We start from the raw sequence: 20,038 nt of genomic DNA, 5'->3' as shown, positions 1-20,038 counted from the left end.
CCCGAATCCTTCGTGAAAGATTCGGCCGAATACCGAACTGAATCCGAACCCTAATTTGCATATGCAAATTAGGGGTGGTAAGGGGAAAACATTTTTTACTTACTTGTTTTCTGACAAAAAGTCATGCAATTTCCCTCCCGCCCCTAATTTGCATATGCAAATTAGGATTCGGATTCGGTTCGGCTGGGCAGAAGGATTCGGCTGAATCCTGCTGAAAAAGGCCGAATCCTGGCCGAATCCTGGATTCGGTGCATCCCTAGTAATTACAGTAAAACTTGACAGTTTCCCTTTAAACCTTTTGGTCAGAATTCTTGTTTGGTAGTGACGTTTGTAATGTCCAGGACGCATCTTTGTCGAACACATTTGCATTAGGTGAATGCGCCTCCTGCTCCGTGTGTTTCCGGAGATGTGAAGTGAGGGCTGAGCATCGTCTAAAACATTTCCCGCAAACAGAACAAGAAAACGGTTTCTCTCCGGTGTGACATCTGTAATGTCTGTGAAGGTCGGACAGAGATCTAAAAAATTTCCCACATTCGGAACAAGCGAACGGTTTCACTCCGGCGTGACCTCTCTCGTGTCTCTTTAGCGCCGAGCGATACGCAAAGCTCTTCCCGCATTCGGAACAAGGAAACGGTTTTTCTCCCGTGTGAATCCGATGGTGAGCCGTGAGATCGGAGCGATGTAAAAAGCGCTTCTCGCATTCGGTGCAAGCAAACGGTTTCTCGCCGGTGTGACTTCGGTGGTGTTTGTGAAGGTCCGACCTTTGCTTAAAACATTTGCCGCATTCAGCGCAGGAAAAGGGTTTGTCTCCCGAGTGGACTTTGCGGTGCATACTGAGGTGTGAGCACTGCGTAAAACATTTGCCACATTCGGAACAAGAAAACGGTTTCTCTCCTGTGTGGATTCGATAATGAATAGTAAGCTCTTGCACCTGTATGAAACGCTTCCCACACACAGAGCAGGCGTATGGTTTCTCCCCCGTGTGAGTCCTGCAGTGTATATACAGCTTGGAGCGTTGTTTGAAAGACTTGCCGCAGTCGGAACAAGTGAAACGTTTCTCTTCACTGCGATTGTTTTGAGGGATCTTATGATCTGGCTCATGTACAAGAGATTTTCCACAATCAGGAGGAGAAGATGGATCCTCCTTTCGACGGCTCTTTCTCTGATGCTCATGAAGAGAGGTCTTACTCTGGAAAGGTTTGTAGCAGTTATACATCCCCTGCATGGAATCTGTACTTGGCGGAGATGTAAATGTGGGCTTAGTATTGATGCTAATGCCATATTCATTAATTTCTGACCATGCCGAGAGAGAGACCGAGGTATCGATACCTTGTGCCAGTATCAGAGGATTCATGCTACTGTCTGAATGGTTTCCCTCTTCCCATGAAATCGGCTCCTCCTTAAAATCATCTGACAAGTTGTTATTTGGGTTGCAGCCCATGATGGGACTTAGTGCATCCGTTTCCTGCTCTTCTGCAACTCTAGTTATATTGTAGTCTGAAAGTTCTGCTCCTTCCCATTCAGCCAGCTCCTCCTTTATACCATGTGACAGAGCATCGGCTGCCGAGCTGCTTTCCAAGATAGGAGCAGCTGTCTCTGTTCCCTGTATCTGTGGAGCGATGCTGCAATCTGATTGGTTCCCCCCTTCCCATGAATCGGATTCATCTTTAATATCATTTGTTGGATAATTCTCTGTATTTGTAGAAGAAGAAACACAAGTTTTTGGAGCAGATGTAGAACTGACATTCGTTCTCGGTTCATCGTTACAAGGCATCATTGATTGCACATCAACCTTACTGTTATTTTCACCATCTGATAAAGAAGCAAAGAAGGTCATTCTGGTAGATTTCTGCCCTCAGATCTATCTAGTTGAAAATTAGCAATTAATATCAAAGGGGCGTTGCTATATTTAAACTTGACTTCAGTGTAAGGGGCTATGGCAAGATTCGCTAAACTCGTGTCTCTATCTCTCTATTTATGCACAAATATAAATTTGTGTTTTCCGATACATAAACGATTTCTATTTATACAGTTACAGCTCCCTTCTACTTTACCTCTCTGATAGACTAATGAGGCAAAAGAAGTTGCCTGGCAAATGGCTTCACACAACGCAGGAACCAGAAGACTTATTTGATGTGTAACACGGAATTTCATTTTTCCTTGTAATTTCCACCTGTTCCTTGTTCATGTTTTATGTAACTTCCAACATTACTCACCTGAGCTGAGCTGCTGTAGTGTCTCCTTCATTTGTTCTGTAATACGGGCCGTGTCTTTTATTAAATTCTCCAACGTCTGCAAAAAAAATAGATGGAAACATGATGAGTCCTTATGGCAACCTGTCACACACAATGTTCCAGTCATCCCCCAGCCAGAGAAAGGGATTATCATCCACTGTTACTAAACAATAAGGGGCCGCTGTACCCACCTCTCCAGTCAGCAGCTGGATGATGTTGGACATGAGTTCCAGGATCTTCTTGTCATTCTTGTTATTTTCCTTCTGTATGACGGAGCCAGGGGCATGCAGGGCCCCCCCATCATCTGACTTCTTCCTAGGGATGTAGTGCTAAATATTGAAAGGAAGAGAGAATGGTGTTTGAGCTGCAGAGAGACCCCCTTTGTACAGACAGACAGTCTCTTGTCAGTGTGCCAGTCACAGTGCCCCTCACCTCTCCAGTCAGCAGATAGATCATCTCCAGTGTCAGATTCACCATTCTCTCCTTCTTCCCCCGCTCCTCCTCCTCCTCCTCATTTTTATCCTTCTTCTTCTTCTTCCCCTTCATCCCTGTGTCACTCGCTTCCTCCCACATTCCCATTGGCTCCTTGTGGGAGGGACTGACCTGGAAGTGACGCTGGAATTAAGCACTTACACATTTCTTTGGTGAAGAATTACAGGGGCCCAGAGCCTTATAATTCCATTACATCTCCCTACAGCCTCTGTCCTTGAAGGGGGGACATTTCCCTTCTTTTGGAGAGATAGTGTCAGAGTGGGCAGAATTCTGCTTGTGTCACCCTGTGGTATATGTCAAACAGTGGGATAACATCAACTATAATTTCGGAAAAGGCAAAAGTGTTTTTCCCAGAGATGTCAGGTAAGGCCATATTTTCTAAAAGAGCATTCTATCCCAGTGACTGCACAGATCCTATCTGATCCCCATTGTAAGCAGCAGTCCTGTCCTGCTTTATGGCAGCTGAGATTCTAGCTATCTGTATAACAGAACATTCTGTCCCAGTGGCTGCACAGATCCTATCTGATCCCCATTGTAAGCAGCAATCCTGCCCTGCTTTATGGCAGCTGAGATTCTAGCTATCTGTATAACAGAACATTCTGTCCCAGTGGCTGCACAGATCCTATCTGATCCCCATTGTAAGCAGCAGTCCTGTCCTGCTTTATGGCAGCTGAGATTCTAGCTATCTGTATAACAGAACATTCTGTCCCAGTGGCTGCACAGATCCTATCTGATCCCCATTGTAAGCAGCAGTCCTGTCCTGCTTTATGGCAGCTGAGATTCTAGCTATCTGTATAACAGAACATTCTGTCCCAGTGGCTGCACAGATCCTATCTGATCCCCATTGTAAGCAGCAGTCCTGTCCTGCTTTATGGCAGCTGAGATTCTAGCTATCTGTATAACAGAACATTCTGTCCCAGTGGCTGCACAGATCCTATCTGATCCCCATTGTAAGCAGCAGTCCTGCCCTGCTTTATGGCAGCTGAGATTCTAGTTATCTGTATAACGTAGAACATTCGGTCTATTAAGGTAGTATGCACATACCTCCCAACTGTCCCGTTTTTCGCAGGACAGTCAGGATTTTGACAGCTCAGCCTGCAGTGTCGGATTGTTACTAAAATATCCCGACTGATCGCCTGCACTGAACAGCCAGAACAAGATACAAACTTCTGGCAGAGAGCCCAGGATACGTGGCAGTTGCAGGTACATTGTTAACAATTTCAGATAAGCAAAGATACAATTGCCAGATCAGCAGGTCTCTTGGGGAAACTTGCAGCATAAAGGGCAACTCATCCTCATTAACAAAACTGTAATAACACATAAAAACCACAGAAACGTGTTCAATCGTTCATAACCTGCCAAATTATGTAAAATAAACAAGGAATTAAAATCTTTCTGTCCCTCTTAGTTTTTCCAGAATGTTGGAGATATGGGCGTGTCCCACAGAAAACAAGACAGTGGGCGGAGCTCCTGAATTGAAGTTTGTTACATATAGGAAGTCCCTAATGCTGAATGGGTTGAATCCCAGTCACAAGTTCTGTATTACTGAGTAATGTCAGTAATGTTGTTCTGAGGAGACTTTCACCATCACTCACAATCACAGTTATCACAGGGAAGACACAAATGGAAGAATAAATACTACGTCCCTTACTGACCTGCTCCTGCTTCCCAGCCTTCATTTCCAGGACTAGAACACTGTGCTTCCCGTACCTGTGCAAGGAGGGGCGAGACACATATTCATTGGTTGAAAAGGGGGGGGCGGGACAAACACAGCCTATAGTACGCAGTCTGCAAGGCAAACCAAACCTGAATGCGTCAGCGCTTCTCCAGTTCTTCCGTATGTCTCACGAGGGAAAATGCTGCGTTGCATGTTTTAGTACAGGAAGGGGCGGGACTGACTGACTGGCTACAGAAAGCTGTATAAGGACAATTATTGGAGCAATGGGCTGAGGGGCGGGTCAGATGACGTAAGGGACTGTAGACAAATGCATGGTTTTATGATGAGTGAAAAATGTGTCAAAGATACAGTAAAGTTTGTTTGGTACCTGAAGTTGACACTCTGTGCTGTATAAATAAAGCTGTACTGTGGCAGTGTAACAGACTGGTTGTCCCTTAAAGGAGAACTAAACCCCCCATATAATAAACCCTCTACCCCCTGTGCTACATAGTCCCCCCTCCGCCTGCACAGCTCATAACCCCATCAATTGTCCCATAAAGTAATTACGTCTTGTTGCAGAGTAAGTGCAGCAGAGCTCACAGCCGCCATCTTCTTCTCTTCGCTAATCTTCAGTTTCATACCTCCCAACTGTCCCTTTTTCGGAGGGACAGTCCCTCTTTTGACAGCTCAACCCGCAGTCCCTCATTTGTACTGGAAAGTCCCTTTTTTCTCTGCACTGAACAGCCAGAAAAAGAAACAAAGTTTCTCACTTAATTGGCTTTTAGCAGAGAGCCCAGAACAGCTAACAGGTGCAAATAAGATACTTTGTAACAATTTTGAGACACAAAAACACAGTTTAGATAAGGAGAAATATTTTCAAACTTTCATAACCTGCCAAATTTTGTAAAACAAACATGGTAATTAGGGGGTGTGGCCACAGAAAGGGGTGTGGTCAAAAAATTGCTGCGCTACATGCGGAAAAAAATTTTTGTCCCTCTTTTTACTTCCAAAATGTTGGGAGGTATGATCTTCCACTTCCTGACAACTGCGCATGCGCCAAGACAGTCAAACCTGCAGTGTATTTTCTCTCAAAGTAACCCACTACTATACCCCTCACCCGACCTAGACCTGCCGCATTCTGATTCCACAACCTGTGACCCTGAGGCGTCAACTAACCCTCCCCCATCAAGGCAGCGTTGGACTGGGGGTGCTGGGGCCACCGATCAGGCGCATCAGCCCCTTCTGTCCCGCTTACTCCCCCCCCCTATACCTTTTTTCCTACAAGAAGGAGCTCAGATTGGGGAAAGTGGGTCTGGGCCAGCAGGGCCAATGAGAGATGGCGCCCACAAGGCTTTTTTCCTGGTGTTCCACCAACCCAGTATGAGAGAGATACTGATCCTACAACATAGGCTGTATAAAAACTGTATAAAAACTGCACTCCCTGCCAGATATGGGCCTTTGCCTATGATTCCCATAAATAAGTTGGTATGGGGGGGGGGGGCAAACCTAGGATTGTCCCCTGTTAGGGTTGCCACCTTTTCTGGAAAAAAATACCGGCCTTCCTTTATATTTCTCTTTTTCCCCTATTAATAACATTGGGATCACTGACCTTCCTATATATTTATCTTTATTCCCTATTAATAACATTGGGATCACTGGCCTTCCTATATATTTATCTTTATTCCCTATTAATAACATTGGGATCACTGACTTTCCTATATATTTATCTTTATTCCTATTAATAACATTGGGATCGCTGACCTTCCTATATATTTATCTTTATTCCCTATTAATAACATTGGGATCATTGACCTTCCTATATATTTATCTTTATTCCCTATTTATAACATTGGGATCACTGACCTTCCTATATATTTATCTTTATTCCCTATTAATAACATTGGGATCACATCACTGACCTCCCTATATATTTATCTTTATTCCCTATTAATAACATTGGGATCATTGACCTTCCTATATATTTATCTTTATTCCCTATTTATAACATTGGGATCACTGACCTTCCTATATATTTATCTTTATTCCCTATTAATAACATTGGAATCACATCACTGACCTCCCTATATATTTATCTTCTCCTTTACGGGATGATCAATGTGTAAAACATTCACCAGAGAAAAAGAACTGGTTTTACTCCCAAGTGACACTTTTGATGCTCTGATCTCAGGTTCCCCACATTGCGAACAAGTGAATGGTTTCTCTCTCATGTGACATGTTTGCTGTCTTGTCAGGTTTGGTCTTTACATCACTTTTTAAATGGTATCACCAACTTTTGATTTCCAACCCATAGGTGAAACCTCCCTATCTATGGACACAAAGATTCTAGTGATAATATATATTGTCACGGAAACAAAAAACGAATTAGCCCCTAGTGAAAAGAAACCCGGTAAATGTATAACAGATGAGGTTGGGCAAGTTCACACTGGCGGCTGATCTGCATGTCACTATCCCTGAGATCAAACACGCTACCTTCCTTGGTGACCCAGCGGTTTAATTCCCCCCCTATGTCCTTTGAGAGGATGGTTTCTCCAACTGGCCCATCTTGTGATTGTAGTTCCGGTCCATGGGTTAATACAGGAGAACACGTGGCTCCCACTTTTTGTTACCGGGGGTGAATATGCTAGAAAGTGTGGAGCTAAAGGACCCAGTATTTAAAGGAACAGTAACATCAAAACATTTTTTTTAAAAAAATCATTAGAATACAACAAAAAAAAACCACCAAGACAAATTAAAATTCAAAATAGCAGAGCCTTAATTAAGAAATAACTTACCAAAACTCCACTTCCGCTCCTCTTCAGAAAAGGCAACATGGCGATCATCCATAGTGCGGCGCTGGATTTCTCCTCTCTGGCTATCTCTCCCATAGTCCCGGCTCTGCGGGGACTCTGAGTCTGGGGTCTGAACAAGGATGTTCCGGGCACACAGGATAGCCACAGGCTGTGGGAGCAGGGGAGGATAATGGGCTCCCTGTAGAAGGAGCCGCACACCAGGCACTTCAGCTCTTCATCCAGGCCACCCGCTATCCAGCACCGTCCGACATTCTCCTGCTGTCAGTAGACTATGGGAGAGATAGCCAGAGAGGAGAAATCCAGCGCCGCACCATGGATGATCGCCATGTTGCCTTTTCTGAAGAGGAGCGGAAGTGGAGTTTCGGTAAGTTATTTCTTAATAAAGGCTTTGCTATTTTGAATTTTAATTTGTCTTGGTGTTTTTTTTTCGTTGTATTCTAACGAATTTTTAAAAAAAAATGTTTTAATGTTACTGTTCCTTTTAAGGAGACATTTTTTGTAAAAAATAAGAATGTACCAGAGCATTATACTCATGTAGATATAGAAGAATTGTGCTTAAAAAGTAGTGTTTCAGGCTGATTTATTGAATATTTCTGCAAAAACCCTAATAATCCCTCCCTTCTCTTCCACTTGCTGCTCCCTGAATTCCCAGGCTGTGCACTCAGCTCACTGCACTGTAGGACAGGAACCAATCAGCAGCTAGCAGGACCTGATAGGGAACTGAAGCCTGTCTGTGCTTGTGTGACTGCAGGGCTGTGATTGGCTGTCCCCCTCCTACTGTGCTTCTGGCAGGGACTGTTAGGACACGCCCACCCCTCATGTGAAACACAGACAGGGACCAGAGAACATCTATAGGGAGCTCCAATAAAGGGGCTATTTTTAAAGATAATATTAATGTTTAGCACCATGTAAAAGCAACACCATATATTACTCATAACTGCCTACAAAGGTTTTTTCTTTTATCCTGTATGTCTCCTTTAAGTTGGTGCCCAAAGGGATTCAACCCTTAGTTAAAACAGGGACCTAGTAAACAAGATAAAGGCAGTGGATAGCAGTTTGTTTTGTAGGAGTATTGAATACCACTGAGATATAGTAGTGTAAAGTTGCTTCTCCAAGGTATCAGCCTAATATAATAATTGGTTCAGCTTAAATGACTTTTTCTGGGGTGGTTCCACTGGAGGGGTGAGACCAACATAAGGTCTGTTACCTTTATTAAATCACTTATTCACTATTTTGCTCCCAGCTACTGTTTGCACGGCTCCATAAATGTTCTCTTGGGTTGAGAATCACGGGTCCTTAAAGGAGACATTGTGTGAAAAACAAGAACGTGCCAGTGCATTATACACTTTCAAACATAGAAAGAAAATGCTAAAAAAAAGAAGTGTTTCAGTGTTGATTTATTGAGTATCTCTCCAAAAATCCTACTAGTCCCGCCCATCTGTTCTGCTTCCTGCTGCCTCCTTTACCGGGCTGTGCAGGGGACCAGGCGGCACTCAGCTCACTGCACTGTAGGAACCAATCAGCAGCTAGGCTGACCTGATAGGGAACTGAAGCCTTTGTTTGCTTGTGTGACTGCAGGGCTGTGATTGGCTGTCTCTCTCCTGCTGTGCTTCTGGCAGGGACCGTTAGGACACACCCACCCCTCATTTGAAACCATAGTAGCTCTATAGGGAATTCCAATACATTTTTAAAGCTATTAATTCTTAGCCCACAATGAAACAAGGATCATATATTATTTATTGTTGGGGGGGGGGTTGCACTGGTCCATCCAATCTCTCCATATTCAGACAAATTAGGACTTGTAGAGTCTTACTGTCCCTACTTGACGAATATCATTGCTCCTCAGACTGCGTTCTTAGTTCAGCCACTATGAGACTCGACTCGAGCAATTCATTGCTTAAAGTACTGCATCTGATTTCCAACCCAGTCTTAGTACTAGAATGATGAATCTAAAAGACTCTCCATGGTATTGTAACATTTTCCACATTCAGAGTAAACCGTTTGTCTCTGTTGCTTTTACGTCCCCTAAGGTCCGAGAGATGTGCCATTAAATTCCCATCTTTATTAGAAGAAAAATGCAGCTGAACAATTCTCTGTTTAGAAGGGCTACATGATCAGTATAAAAGCCAGCCTTTACAGAATTCTAAACAAGATGTTTTCTATCTCGTGTGAACTCTGTGATGTCGTTTAAGGTTTGATCGCTGAATGAAACGTTTTCCACACTCGGAACAAGAAAACGGTCTCTCTCCTGTGTGAATGAGATAATGTGCGTTAAGGGACGATCAACGTAAATAAAATTTCCCGCACTCAGAACAAGAAAACAGTTTCTCTCCCGAGTGCCATTTTTTATGTTTGCTGAGCAGTGAACTGCGATTAAACGTTTGCCCACACAGTGAACAAGCGAATGGATTCTCCCTCATGTGAATTCTACGATGCCTTAAAAGATCTGCCCGATGTTTGAAACAGTTCCCGCACTCAGAACAGGAATACGGCTTCTCCTCCGTGTGACTTATCAGGTGCGCACGAAGGTGTGAACTCTGCTTGAAACACTTCCCACATTCAGAACATGAAAACGGTTTCTCTCCCGTGTGAGTTCTGTTGTGTAAATTAAGGTCCGACACTTGTGCAAAGCATTTTCCGCACTCGGAACATGAAAACGGTTTCTCTCCTGTGTGGAACCTGCGATGCACGTAAAAGGCTGAACGTCGTTTGAGCCAAACGAAATGCAGATGCACACCTGGTCCCTCTTTCAACGTTCACGGTGCATGGATCATAGGAGGACGGCACCCCCAACGAAAGGTACGTAATAATTAATCCAGCACACGAAATTTGCTCAAGGGTTATTACCCGTGTTTAATGTCAAGCCAAACAGGTTACAACGTTTCGGGGGCGTACCCCTTCGTCAGGTTTGAACGTCGTTTGAAACATTTCCCACATTCAGAACAAGTAAACGATTTGTTCCTGTTACTTTTACGTTCCTTAAGGTCTGAGCTATGTGCCATTAATTTCCCATCTTTAGAAGAAGAAACAAGCTTTTTGTGGCTTCTTCTTTGATGTCGCTCAAATGTGCTTTTGATACTAAATATTCTATAGCACTCGGAACATTTATATAGTCTCTGTAACTCGCACGTTCCTCTCATATTATTAGATCTTCTTCCATTGTTTTGGATTCCTGGCACAGTATCACTGAGACTGCATTCCATGATAGGAGTAGGTGTATCTGTTCCCTGTATCGGTTCTGTAAGTGGATTAATGCTGCAATCTGATTGATTACTCTCTTCCCATGAAGCTGACTGCTCATTAATACCATTTAATATATAATTATGTGACAAGCTGTTATTCAGGCTGCATCCCATGATAGGAGTAGGTGTATCTGTTCCCTGTATCTGTTCTGTAAGTGGATTGATGCTGCAATCTGATTGGTTACTCTCTTCCCATGAAGCTGACTGCTCATTAATACCATTTAATATATAATTAGCTGCCAAGCTGTTATTCAGGCTGCATTCCATGATAGGAGTAGGTGTATCTGTTCCCTGTATCTGTTCTGCAAGTGGATTGATGCTGCAATCTGATTGGTTTCCCTCTTCATATGAAGCCAGTTTCTCTTTAATCTCATTGGCTGGTGGGGGCTGTTCCAATGGAGAAATTTCAGGGTTTGTGGGACTTCCATTGGCACAAAATGCTGCTCCTTCAGCCCCAATCTTGCTTGTCTCATTATTATAACATAATGTTCCTCCCAGATCAGCTGTAATATCTCTTGTATCTTCATATTCACTGTCTGGCAAAGAAGAGAAAACAACACATCGTTATACATAGACACAAAATGTACTTCAAAGTTCTACTGATACTTGTAGTGAAATTACCCAGATGTGTTTCATATTTCACACAGCACCCAGGACTGGTTAAAGGCAAAACACCGGACTGTTCTGAAGTGACAGCAATGAGTCCAAATTTAAATGTCATGATCTGGAAACTGCATATGGGAGAAGGAATCCTTTAAAATGGGGAGACCCGGAGCATTTTGCAGAAGAGACGGACCCAAACTGTCAATAAGAGAGATGTAGGCAGTTCATTCATGGCAACAGGAATGCCCAGTATAATTCCCAAAAAATTGTTCTACCAAATATTAAGTCAAGGGGGTCAATCATATTGTCAAATGCCTTTTTCAGATCTGAAGGGATATAATACATTTTGAAAGGAATAACAAAGTCCTGTCCTTTTGCAGGTGAGGAGCTAAGTTCAATTCCAGGCAGGGCACTATCCGAAAGGACTTTAAATCTCCCGTCAGTTTCCTCCCACAAAGTAATGTCAGGTTGTCTGGTTCCTGAGAAAAGTGACCATATAGTATGAGTGTGTATAAATATTAGCTTAGATTGCAAGCTCTGCTGGGGCAGGGACTGGTGTTAATGGTACACAATCTCTGTAAAGAACTGTGGAATATACTTTTAGAGTAAATTGTGCATTGTCTGAAAAAAGTACAAAGATGTCATTATTGTTGGTCACGGCTCATGACTGTATCTGGCCATTTATATGGATCTTATATTCATAGCAGTTGTTGTAAGGATTTAACTTGGCATTTCTTTCTTTTGTTTCCAGACATCAATTGTACTGTTAATAACTTAATTAATTCCCTTACACACCAGCTTCTGATATTTTGTGCCCTGCACCCATCACTCACCCAGTGGGCGGAGCTGCTGTGGCTCCTCCTCCTTCATCCCTTCCTCATAAAGGTCCTTGTTTCCTTTTATATAGTCCCACTCGTCCAAGGAAAAATAGATGGAAACATGATGAGTCCTTATGGCAACCTGTCACACACAATGTTCCAGTCATCCCCCAGCCAGAGAAAGGGATTATCATCCACTGTTACTAAACAATAAGGGGCCGCTGTACCCACCTCTCCAGTCAGCAGCTGGATGATGTTGGACATGAGTTCCAGGATCTTCTTGTCATTCTTGTTATTTTCCTTCTGTATGACGGAGCCAGGGGCATGCAGGGCCCCCCCATCATCTGACTTCTTCCTAGGGATGTAGTGCTAAATATTGAAAGGAAGAGAGAATGGTGTTTGAGCTGCAGAGAGACCCCCTTTGTACAGACAGTCTCTTGTCAGTGTGCCAGTCACAGTGCCCCTCACCTCTCCAGTCAGCAGATAGATCATCTCCAGTGTCAGATTCACCATTCTCTCCTTCTTCCCCCGCTCCTCCTCCTCCTCATTTTTATCCTTCTTCTTCTTCCCCTTCATCCCTGTGTCACTCGCTTCCTCCCACATTCCCATTGGCTCCTTGTGGGAGGGACTGACCTGGAAGTGACCCTGGAATTAAGCACTTACACATTTCTATACAGGATCCTTATATTTCCATTACATCTCCCAACAGTCTCTGTCCTTGAAGGGGAGCCCTTTCCCTTCTTTTGAAAAGATAGTGCTAGAGTTGACAGAATTCTGCTTGTGTCACCCTGTGATACATAGAAAACAGTGGGATGAAAACTTTAATTTTGTGAAAAAACCATAGTGCTTTTACCAGAGACCACAGGTAAGGCCATGTTTTTACAACAGAGCATTCTGTCCCAGTGGCTGCACAGATCCTATCTGATCCCCATTGTAAGCAGCAGTCCTGTCCTGCTTTATGGCAGCTGAGATTCTAGCTATCTGTATAACAGAACATTCTGTCCCAGTGGCTGCAAAGATCCTATCTGATCCCCATTGTAAGCAGCAGTCCTGTCCTGCTTTATGGCAGCTGAGATTCTAGCTATCCAGGCCTGGACTGGGAGTCAATATAGGCCCTGTCATTCCAAGTACACAGAGGCCCAAACAGCCTCCTACCAGCCCAATCAGACCGCTACCAGCCCACTATATGGTAACTTTCTATGGAGCCGTACAGCAGCCCCTCTGGCATTTGCCAGAACCCGCAGATTGCCAGTCCGGCCCTGTAGCTATCTGTATAACAGAACATTCTGTCCCAGTGGCTGCACAGATCCTATCTGATCCCCATTGTAAGCAGCAGTCCTGTCCTGCTTTATGGCAGCTGAGATTCTAGCTATCTGTATAACAGAACCTTCTGTCCCAGTGGCTGCACAGATCCTATCTGATCCCCATTGTAAGCAGCAGTCCTGTCCTGCTTTATGGCAGCTGAGATTCTAGCTATCTGTATAACACAGGGGTGTCCAAACTACGGCCTGCGGGCCAACTGCGGCCCGCGACTCATTTTTAATTGGCCCGCAGGCAGCAGCATTTCACACCACCCCCCTCCCCAGTGGGTGCAGTGGAAGTGGCCAGCGGTGAACAGGAAGTCAGTGCCAGAGAGGGAGCCGGAAGAGGAGCAGAACGTCGCAGCAGCACGTCACACGCGCACCTGCTGCACTTGAGAAAACTGCTGCCGACTCGGATTCCACCTCTCCTTACATGCCACAGCACAGGCACACCAACCCGCCTCCCCATTCCCACTGCAGCAGCCAGCAGCCTCCGTGAGTTTTTAAAGCTCTGTTCTCTCTCCGCTACATAAACACTAAACTTCTGTCACTCCCCCTCCCTCTCAGAAACTAAAGGTGGACTGGACTCCCTGACTGTGACTTACTTCCCTGCAGCTGCTGCACATTCATTTCTATGTGATCACTGAGACACGTGAGAAGTGAATGTGCTGCTGCAGCTTGATCCTGCTTATCTAACAAGTGTCTCAGTGATCACATAGAAATGAATGTGCAGCAGCTGCAGGGAAGACAGTCAAGGAGTCCAGTCCACCTTTAGTTTCTGAGAGGGAGGGGGGAGCTGGCAGCTCCAGAAGGAGAGGAGCTTCTGAGTAACGGAGACCGGAGTTGTAAAACTATGGAGGAGGGGGGGAGGTATGAGTCAGGGGATAGAAAGGGTTTTTTAGTAGTGTAGCTTTTTTTTCATGCCTGGTTTCTGAGAGGGAGGGGGAGTTACAGAAGGTGAGTGTGTAACGGAGAGAGAATGAACAGTTGAATAAAAAATTACAAGATTACAGAGGCTGGATTCGGGGGTGGGTGGGGGCTGGCTATCAGGCCTGGACTGGGAGTCAAAATAGGCCCTGCCATTCCAAGTACACAGAGGCCCAAACATCCCCCTACCAGCCCACTATTTGGTAACTTTCTATGGAACCATACAGCAGCCCCTCTGGCATTTGCAGAACCCATAGATTGCCAGTCCGGGCCTGCTGGCTATGGGGAAAGAAGGAGATCAGTGCAGTAGGGCACTAACATATCATAGTAGCTTCACATTTAATTTTGCCTGGATCCAGCAGCCCAGCAGCTTCATGAAAATAACTTAATGGTTCGAGTCAAAGAATGTCAGGCTAAAATGGTCGGCCCCCACACATTTTCACCCCATCAAATCTGGCCCTCGTTGTTAAAAGTTTGGACACCCCTGGTATAACAGAACATTCTGTCCCAGTGGCTGCACAGATCCTATCTGATCCCCATTGTAAGCAGCAGTCCTGTCCTGCTTTATGGCAGCTGAGATTCTAGCTATCTGTATAACAGAACATTCTGTCCCAGTGGCTGCACAGATCGTATCTGATCCCCATTGTAAGCAGCAGTCCTGTCCTGCTTTATGGCAGCTGAGATTCTAGCTATCTGTATAACAGAACATTCTGTCCCAGTGGCTGCACAGATCCTATCTGATCCCCTTTGTAAGCAGCAGTCCTGTCCTGCTTTATGGCAGCTGAGATTCTAGCTATCTGTATAACAGAACATTCTGTCCCAGTGGCTGCACAGATCCTATCTGATCCCCATTGTAAGCAGCAGTCCTGTCCTGCTTTATGGCAGCTGAGATTCTAGCTATCTGTATAACAGAACATTCTGTCCCAGTGGCTGCACAGATCCTATCTGATCCCCATTGTAAGCAGCAGTCCTGTCCTGCTTTATGGCAGCTGAGATTCTAGCTCTCTGTATAACAGAACATTCTGTCCCAGTGGCTGCACAGATCCTATCTGATCCCCATTGTAAGCAGCAGTCCTGTCCTGCTTTATGGCAGCTGAGATTCTAGCTATCTGTATAACAGAACATTCTGTCCCAGTGGCTGCACAGATCCTATCTGATCCCCATTGTAAGCAGCAGTCCTGTCCTGCTTTATGGCAGCTGAGATTCTAGCTATCTGTATAACAGAACATTCTGTCCCAGTGGCTGCACAGATCCTATCTGATCCCCATTGTAAGCAGCAGTCCTGCCCTGCTTTATGGTAGCTGAGATACAAGCTGAATCCTATACTGACCTGCTTCCGCATCCCACCCTGTGTACTTGGAGGAGGGGAGAAAGGCTGCGCTGTCTGGAGTCATAATGGACAGGAAACAGTCTCTTATTGGCTAAGCCAAATCCCGCCTACTGCATGGAGCCTGCATCTAATCAAACGTGTCAGTGCAGCTTCTGTTCTCCCGGTTCCTCTGAGAGGAAAGGAATGGTGGAAAGGTGTAAGAAGGGGCGGGGCTCACTGAAACTTTAGCAGAGAATGACTGAATGAATGTCTAGAGGTAGGGACAGATGGATGGAGTAAGGGACTGTAGGCAAATGCTCGGTTTTTACTTTGAGTGAATAAATGTATGTAAGTAACACATATGAGATTGTCTGTGCTGTACACTATGTGAATGTGAGGTATATACACCTTAGATTAAAGCTACTTGTTCTCTTTCTTCCCTGTTCTACCCTGTGTGTAACTGCCAAGTGTCAGCCCTAGTGGTCCCCAGGTTTGTTCTCCACAGTTTCACAGCTCACCTTTGTATTGTTTCTAGGGAAGGCACACAAAGAGCGATCCTCCAGGCAGTTGTAGTAGCTTAGGGACCCACTCACAATATACAGTACACATAGAATAGAAATGTCACAATATAAGGCTGATTAGTAATTAATACACATAATTACTACATGGCAGCACAGAAACCAGTGCAATTAGCATCAGAATTTAAAGGGATTTAAAGGGATACTGTCATGGGAAAACATGTTTTTTTCAAAACACATCAGTTAATAGTGATACTCCAGCAGAATTCTGCACTGGAATCCATTTCTCAAAAGAGCAAACAGATTTTTTTATATTCAATTTTGAAATCTGACATGGGGCTAGACATTTTGTCAATTTCCCAGCTGCCCCCAGTCATGTGACTTGTGCCTGCACTTTAGGAGAGAAATGCTTTCTGGCAGGCTGCTGTTTTTCCTTCTCAATGTAAATGAATGTGTCTCAGTGGGACATGGGTTTTTACTATTGAGTGTTGTTCTTAGATCTACCAGGCAGCTGTTATCTTGTGTTAGGGAGCTTTTATCTGGTTATCTTCCCATTCTTCTTTTGTTTGGCTGCTGGGGGGGGTGATATCACTCCAACTTGCAGTACAGCAGTAAAGAGTGATTGAAGTTTCAAAATTGAATATAAAAAAATCTGTTGGCTCTTTTGAGAAATGGATTTAAGTGCAGAAGTTTGCTGGATCAGCACTATTAACTGATTCATTTTGAAAACATTTTTTTCCCATGACAGTATCCCTTTAATAATCAGCAAACCTGTAGCATCAGCTTATGTTACAGGGGAACCTCATTTTCTGCTGCATAATTAGTGACGACCCCTAAGCTTGGCTTCTCAACAGCTGCTCAGATCCCACTGAGCATGTGAGTGTCACAGACACTTTCCAAGATGGTGACCCCCTGTGACAAGTTTGAAGTCCTAGATCATTGCTGCTATTGAGAAGCTGAAACTTTAGCCTCGTTCAATAAGTTCACTATATAAAATATGACATTTTAAGCCACATTCATTTTTAGGGATAAGTTCTCCTGTAAAGTTTCTTTTGGCTGCTTACTTCCTTCTTTATTTGCAGGCCCCATCGGAGGTGCAGGGGACAGGGTCCCTGGTGCAGTTGCACTCCTACACCCCCGGTAGTTATGCCACTGACAAGTATGGATAACAGCTTTACATGTTTCGTGTTCTCACAACATTTAATCATAAGCTAGTGTACACTGCACTGTAGGACAGGAACCAATCAGCAGCTAGCAGGACCTGATAGGGAACTGAAGCCTGTCTGTGCTTGTGTGACTGCAGGGCTGTGATTGGCTGTCCCCCTCCTACTGTGCTTCTGGCAGGGACCGTTAGGACACGCCCACCCCTCATTTGAAACACAGACAGGGACCAGAGAACATCTATAGGGAGCTCCAATAAAGGGGCTATTTTTGAGTTTTAATTTTTAGCCCCAAGTAAAACCAGCACTATGTTATTGTTCATTATTGCCTTCAAATTTGTTTGTCTCCTTTAAAGAGATACTTGTTTTTATTCACTATCAGAGAAACCATGGGTACAACAAGCAGTTTGCTCCATCTATAATTTGACAGTTTTGTGTCTATGCTTCCAAATTTGCAATCACTCAACGAATCATCAGACAGCGGTGAATTTTAAAAGCAGCTTTATTTTCCAAACATCTCTCCTAACGCGTTTTGTGTTGGCCCAACATGGACTCTAGTTTCGTGTGTATATTGTCCTATAGGAAAAAGCATTGTGTAAAACACTGGCATCAGGGAGAAAAGATCCAAGTTCCGCACAAAATATTCCCCACACTTGGAACAGGCTAAACATTTCTCTCCCGTGTGACAACTGTGATGTCTTCTGAGGTCTGATTAATGTGTAAAATGTTTCCCGCACTGAGAACAAGAAAAGGGTTTCTGTCCCGTGTGAATTCTGTGATCATTTTTCATGCCTGTTACGGTCCGATCTGCAGGTGAAAGCTTTCCCACACTGTGAGCATGTGAAGGGTTTCTCTCCCGTGTGAATTCTGTGATGTCTTTTAAGGACTGATCGATGCATGAAGCATTTGCCACATTCAGGACACGGAAACCTTTTTTCGCCTCTGTGAACCCTGCTATGTACTCGAAGGTCCAAGAGTTGCAGAAAGCTTTTCCCGCACTCGGAACAAGAAAACAGTTTCTCTCCAGTGTGACATTTGTAATGCGCATAAAGGCTCGAGTGTTGTCTAAAAGATATCCCGCATTTGGAACAGGAGTGTGGCTTATCCCTCGTGTGAGTCTTCAGATGTACACGAAGCTGTGAACTCTGCTTGAAACATTTCCCACATTCAGAACATGAAAATGGTTTCTCTCCCGTGTGAATTCTCTTGTGTTTTTTAAGGTCCGACAGTTGCTTAAAGTGTTTCCCGCTTTCGGAACATGAAAACGGTTTCCCTCCCGCGTGAATTCTGTGATGTTTGACGAGGTCTGAGAATCGCTTGAAGGGTTTCCTGCACTCAGAACAAGAAAATAGTTTCTCTCGTTTGTGACTCTGAAGATGAACCTTAAGAGTACTGTTACGAGTAAAACATTTCCCACATTCAGAACAAGTAAATTTCTTGTCTCCATTGCTTTTACATCCCGTGAGGTCTAAATGATGTGCCATTAATTTCCCATCACTAGAAGAAGAAACCGCTTTTTCTTTTTTGTGGCTTCCTCTTAGATGCCTGACAAGTGTGTTTTTGCTACGAAACTTTCTGTGGCACTCTGAACATTTATATTTCCCCTGTAACTCACATCTTCTTTTCCTACTATTAGATCTTCTTTCATTGTTTTGGATTTCTGGAAAAATATGCTGAGACTGTATCCCATGATAGGAGTAGGTGTATCTGTTCCCTGTATCTGTTCTGTAAGTGGTTTAATCCTGCAATCTGATTGGTTTCCCCCTTCACATGGAGCCAATTCCTCTTTAATCCCATTGGCTGGTGAGGGCTGTTCCACTGGAGAAATTTCAGGGTTTGTGACATTTCCTTTGGCACAAAAATCTGTTCCTTCAGCCTCAACCTTTCTTGGCTCAATATTACAGCATAAGGTTCCTTCCACGTTAGGTTTAATACCACTCTCATCATCTTAATCTGGCAAAGATACAGGAGTAAAGGACTTTCTGGTAAGAATACACACGCACATTGTACCCTCACGTGATACTGATGCATGTTGTGAAATGCCATAATTATATCACTTAAACGCTACAATTAAATGTATGTATAAAATTATTATTTCAGTTTAAAAAGGTAAAGATAATTAGTCATCTCTACAGACTTTTTAATAGGTCCCCTCTCCCCCAGTAGGAGATACTAGACAGAGCTAACATCTTTACCATGTCTTTACTCAATGGGGATAGAACTCATGTGAGCTCTAGTGATCATGTGACCTAGCGACGGAACTGGTGAAACTTGGCCCCATCACTTTCCTTGGTATTAAAAGAGACATGTTGTGTAAAAAATAAGAACGTACCAGTACATTATACTCATTTAGATATAGAAGAATTGTGCTTAAAAAAGTAGAGTTTCAGGCTGATTTATTGAATATTTCTGCAAAAACCCTAATAATCCCTCCCTTCTCTTCCACTTGCTGCTCCCTGAATTCCCAGGCTGTGCACTCAGCTCACTGCACTGTAGGACAGGAACCAATCAGCAGCTAGCAGGACCTGATAGGGAACTGAAGCCTGTCTGTGCTTGTGTGACTGCAGGGCTGTGATTGGCTGTCCCCCTCCTACTGTGCTTCTGGCAGGGACCGTTAGGACACGCCCACCCCTCATGTGAAACACAGACAGGGACCAGAGAACATCTATAGGGAGCTCCAATAAAGGGGCTATTTTTAAAGATAATATTAATGTTTAGCCCCATGTAAAAGCAACACCATATATTACTCATAATTGGCACCAAAATTAGTTTTTTTTTTTCATTTACATATCTCCTTTAAGGGTTGAAGTGAAAATTCTAATTTTAATTGTTTTTGGGTGAAAACTCTCAAATTCTGAATTATCCAAACTTGATTCACGTTTTAATTAGAATTTCGAGATGTATCATAATCTGGCCCTTTAAGAACTTGAATTCAACTATTCGCCACCTAAAACTTGCCTAATTACT

The 20,038-nt window shown here is 43.9% G+C and overlaps 2 protein-coding genes and 1 pseudogene across 5 annotated transcripts in view; all 3 read right to left on the bottom strand.

Annotated features, from left to right (window-relative positions):
• LOC108703744 (oocyte zinc finger protein XlCOF6) overlaps positions 1-11,976 on the bottom strand; it is an 81,901-nt gene extending 69,925 nt beyond the window's left edge. Inside the window, exon 1 of the mRNA XM_041576559.1 lies at positions 11,872-11,976. Coding sequence (XP_041432493.1) covers positions 11,872-11,908 — 37 coding nt within the window. The 5' untranslated portion in view covers positions 11,909-11,976. The remainder of the gene's footprint in view (positions 1-11,871) is intronic.
• On the bottom strand, positions 182-4,706 carry LOC108703758 (zinc finger protein 501). Of its 4 annotated transcripts, XM_041576577.1 has the most exons (5): positions 4,533-4,634; positions 4,382-4,436; positions 2,667-2,849; positions 2,217-2,292; positions 183-1,812 (listed from the first exon to the last, which is right to left on the bottom strand). In XM_041576577.1, the coding sequence occupies exons 2-5, from the start codon at positions 4,403-4,405 to the stop codon at positions 290-292; spliced, it is 1,806 nt and encodes a 601-aa protein (XP_041432511.1). In that variant the 5' UTR covers positions 4,406-4,436; positions 4,533-4,634; the 3' UTR covers positions 183-289. The 4 variants fall into 4 exon arrangements, with proteins under 4 accessions (XP_041432512.1, XP_041432511.1, XP_041432510.1 ...); XM_041576578.1 differs by having other exon boundaries at positions 182-1,692; positions 4,382-4,706; XM_041576576.1 differs by having other exon boundaries at positions 4,382-4,693.
• On the bottom strand, positions 8,777-11,860 carry LOC121398050 (annotated as a pseudogene).
• Positions 11,977-20,038: the final 8,062 nt, after the last annotated feature.

Source organism: Xenopus laevis, chromosome 9_10L, assembly GCF_017654675.1.
Source record: "Xenopus laevis strain J_2021 chromosome 9_10L, Xenopus_laevis_v10.1, whole genome shotgun sequence".
Taxonomy (NCBI): Eukaryota; Metazoa; Chordata; class Amphibia; order Anura; family Pipidae; genus Xenopus; species Xenopus laevis.
The sequence above is the reverse complement of the archived record's forward strand: the minus strand, read 5'-3'. Positions and strand labels throughout refer to the sequence as shown.